Below are 2,454 nucleotides of genomic sequence, written 5' to 3' on the forward strand. Positions count from 1 at the left end.
ACCCCACACTTCAGGCCACAGCAGCAGAACGAGGGGGTAGGAGGGCTGTCCTTGGCCCCAGGCTGGGCTCCTCACTGGCTCTGTGACCTGGGAGGTGGGGGGCTGGCACTTCACTACCTCTTTGAGCCCCATTTCCTGTCCAGCCGTCCCCTTCTCCAAGTGCTGCGGTGGACTGCGCCCTCTAGTGGCGCCAGGGCCGTCGCAGCACTAACAGTGCAGCAGTGGGGTGGCCACGTGGCCCAGGACAGGGTCCCTTGGCCCCCTCAGGTCCCACCATTGCTCCAAGGCAGAGTAGGCACAGGGTCCCGCCAACTCTTCCCATCTGCGGTGGAGCCGACTTTGGTGTCTGGGACAATGCGGATCAGGAGGAGCTTGTGACTTGGTGGGGACTGTTTGGAGAGTTGGGGACAGGGCACGAGGGAGGAGAGAGTGCAAGCTGGGGTGAGCCTAGGGTCGCGTGCGTGTGTGTTGTGTGTTGTGTGGGGGAGGCATAGGTCTCAGAGGGCCTGAGGTGTCAGAGCTCTCGTCCCAAACCCCAGGCCCACAGGGAGCAGGCGCACCAGAGGCCCCCTGGGGGTTGGTGATGGCCCGGCCAGTGCCCGTTCAGCAGGTCCTTCACGGGCGTGTCCTGTCGGGCCAGCAGCACTGTACCCCTCGCCCCTGGCCAAGGTCCTGGGGCTTGTGCAGGCAAGCTGGGGGTTGGCCAGGCTGTGGACCAGACGGGTGCTCGGTGCCCGGCAGGATGGGCGAGCCCCCTGGACTGCCCCAGGGGAGCGATCCTGGGTTTGGGTGGGGGGAGCCCTCCTTGGGAGACCCAGAGGACTTCTGAGGGGTCCATGGGGATCCAGACCCTTTCCCGGGACACCAGGCAATGGTGGGTCACAGTGCCAGGGCTGGGGGTCATGGCGGCTGTGGGGCCACAGGAGGGTCCAGGGCGATGAGCAGCACAGAGTGTCCCTTAGCCCCGTCTTCCCCCGAGGACAGGTCTCAGTAGTGGCGCGGGGCAGAGTCCGGGCGTGGGGAGCCCCGGTGGGCGCGCTGGTGGGTGGGCCATGACCACGCGGAGCCGTGTTTGTGACAAAGTAGCCTTTATGGTGTCCGGGGGGTGCAGGGCGCTGGTGGCCGCTGCTAGGAGCTGCTCCGGCTGGCGTCCTTCCGCTCCTCGCGCTCCTCCTCGGCTGTGCCCGGGCCGTGAGCACCGCCAGGGTCCCGGGGTGTCGCGGGCCTGCGCGCGCGGGGTGGCGGTGGGTGGGGGAGGCCGCGCAGGGCCCCCGGGCGCGGCCCCGGGTCCTCCTCCCCATTGTGCAGGAGCACGAAGCGGCGCTGAGACAGCAGCGGCAGCATCTTCTGGCTTCGCAAGCTCTTCTGGAAGGTCTCGAGTGCCAGGTCTGGGGGCGCGGGTGAGTGGGGGGCATTGGCACCGTGTCTGTGGGGCTGGGGTGGGGGAGGACAGGAAGGTCTCCAGGGGTGGGGCCCTGGTGGGGTGAGGAGTGGGGGTGACACCGCCTTAGCGGGGAGGCTGGATGTTGGGGACCCAGACTTGGGGAGCCTGAACTACCCATGACTGGGCAGGCAGTACTTGGATGGTTGTGGCTGGGGGGGCTGGCCAGGCGCTCACCCAGGGTCTCGCTGACCACGCCTGGGATCACCTCCTTCAGGACGGCACAGTTGGTGTGCAGGGCGGGGTTGGAGTTCATCTCCAGCAGCCACACCTGGGCGGGACACTGGTGAGCATCCCTCCCCAGACCTTAGCCAAAGCTCACTTGGCCAGCAGAAGGCTGAGCCTCTGGTCCCTATTAAGCCAGGTGACTGGCCAGGTCGCTTCTTTTCTGTGCACTAACTCCCGGTGTTTGCTCAGGGGCTGAGGCTCTGAGGGTCTGGTCTGGGGACTGCAGATCTGCCCCTGCTGCAGTAGGAACTGAGCCTCGGGGACACCCCCTCCACCAGGGCTGGGTGCAGGCAGGGTGGGATCTGAATGCAGAGCCCACCCCGGGGCCCTCCTGTGTGGTCAGAGCGTGCGATGGCCCCTGCCTACCAGGCCCAGCCACCCAGGACAGCACCTTGAAGTTCTCATCAATCAGGAAGTCACAGCCAATGAGGTCGAAGTAACCCAGCTTGCACTGGAGCTTGGATTTGACGGCCAGGAAACAGTGGGCCATGATCTGCTGCATCCGCTTCTGTGAGGGAGGCAGGGAGGGCATCTTGCTGTCAGCCTGTGGGCCCTGATTACACCAGGCTTGAACAACCACAGTCACATCCCTCGCCTACACCCTCACCTGCACTCCCACCTGCACACTCACCTGTATCCTCACCTGCACAGTCACCTGCACACCCACCTGCATATTCACCTGCACCCCCAACTGCGCACCCACCTGCACTCCCACCTGTACCCTCACCTGCACTCCCACCTGCACACTCACCTGTATCCTCACCTGCACACTCACCTGCACTCCC

General features: G+C 65.6%; 1 protein-coding gene across 1 annotated transcript in view; it reads right to left on the reverse strand.

The window, feature by feature from the left end:
- Window positions 1-1,128: 1,128 nt before the first annotated feature.
- TTLL10 (tubulin tyrosine ligase-like family, member 10) overlaps window positions 1,129-2,454 on the reverse strand; it is a 15,967-nt gene continuing 14,641 nt past the window's right edge. The window contains exons 9-10 of the mRNA XM_008578170.1: window positions 1,619-1,712; window positions 1,129-1,388 (exon numbers count right to left, since the gene is read on the reverse strand). Of these exons, the coding sequence (XP_008576392.1) occupies window positions 1,129-1,388; window positions 1,619-1,712 (354 nt within the window). The remainder of the gene's footprint in view (window positions 1,389-1,618; window positions 1,713-2,454) is intronic.

The sequence above is a fragment of the Galeopterus variegatus genome, unplaced genomic scaffold, assembly GCF_000696425.1.
Source record: "Galeopterus variegatus unplaced genomic scaffold, G_variegatus-3.0.2 Scaffold1637, whole genome shotgun sequence".
In the NCBI taxonomy this organism is placed as follows: domain Eukaryota; kingdom Metazoa; phylum Chordata; class Mammalia; order Dermoptera; family Cynocephalidae; genus Galeopterus; species Galeopterus variegatus.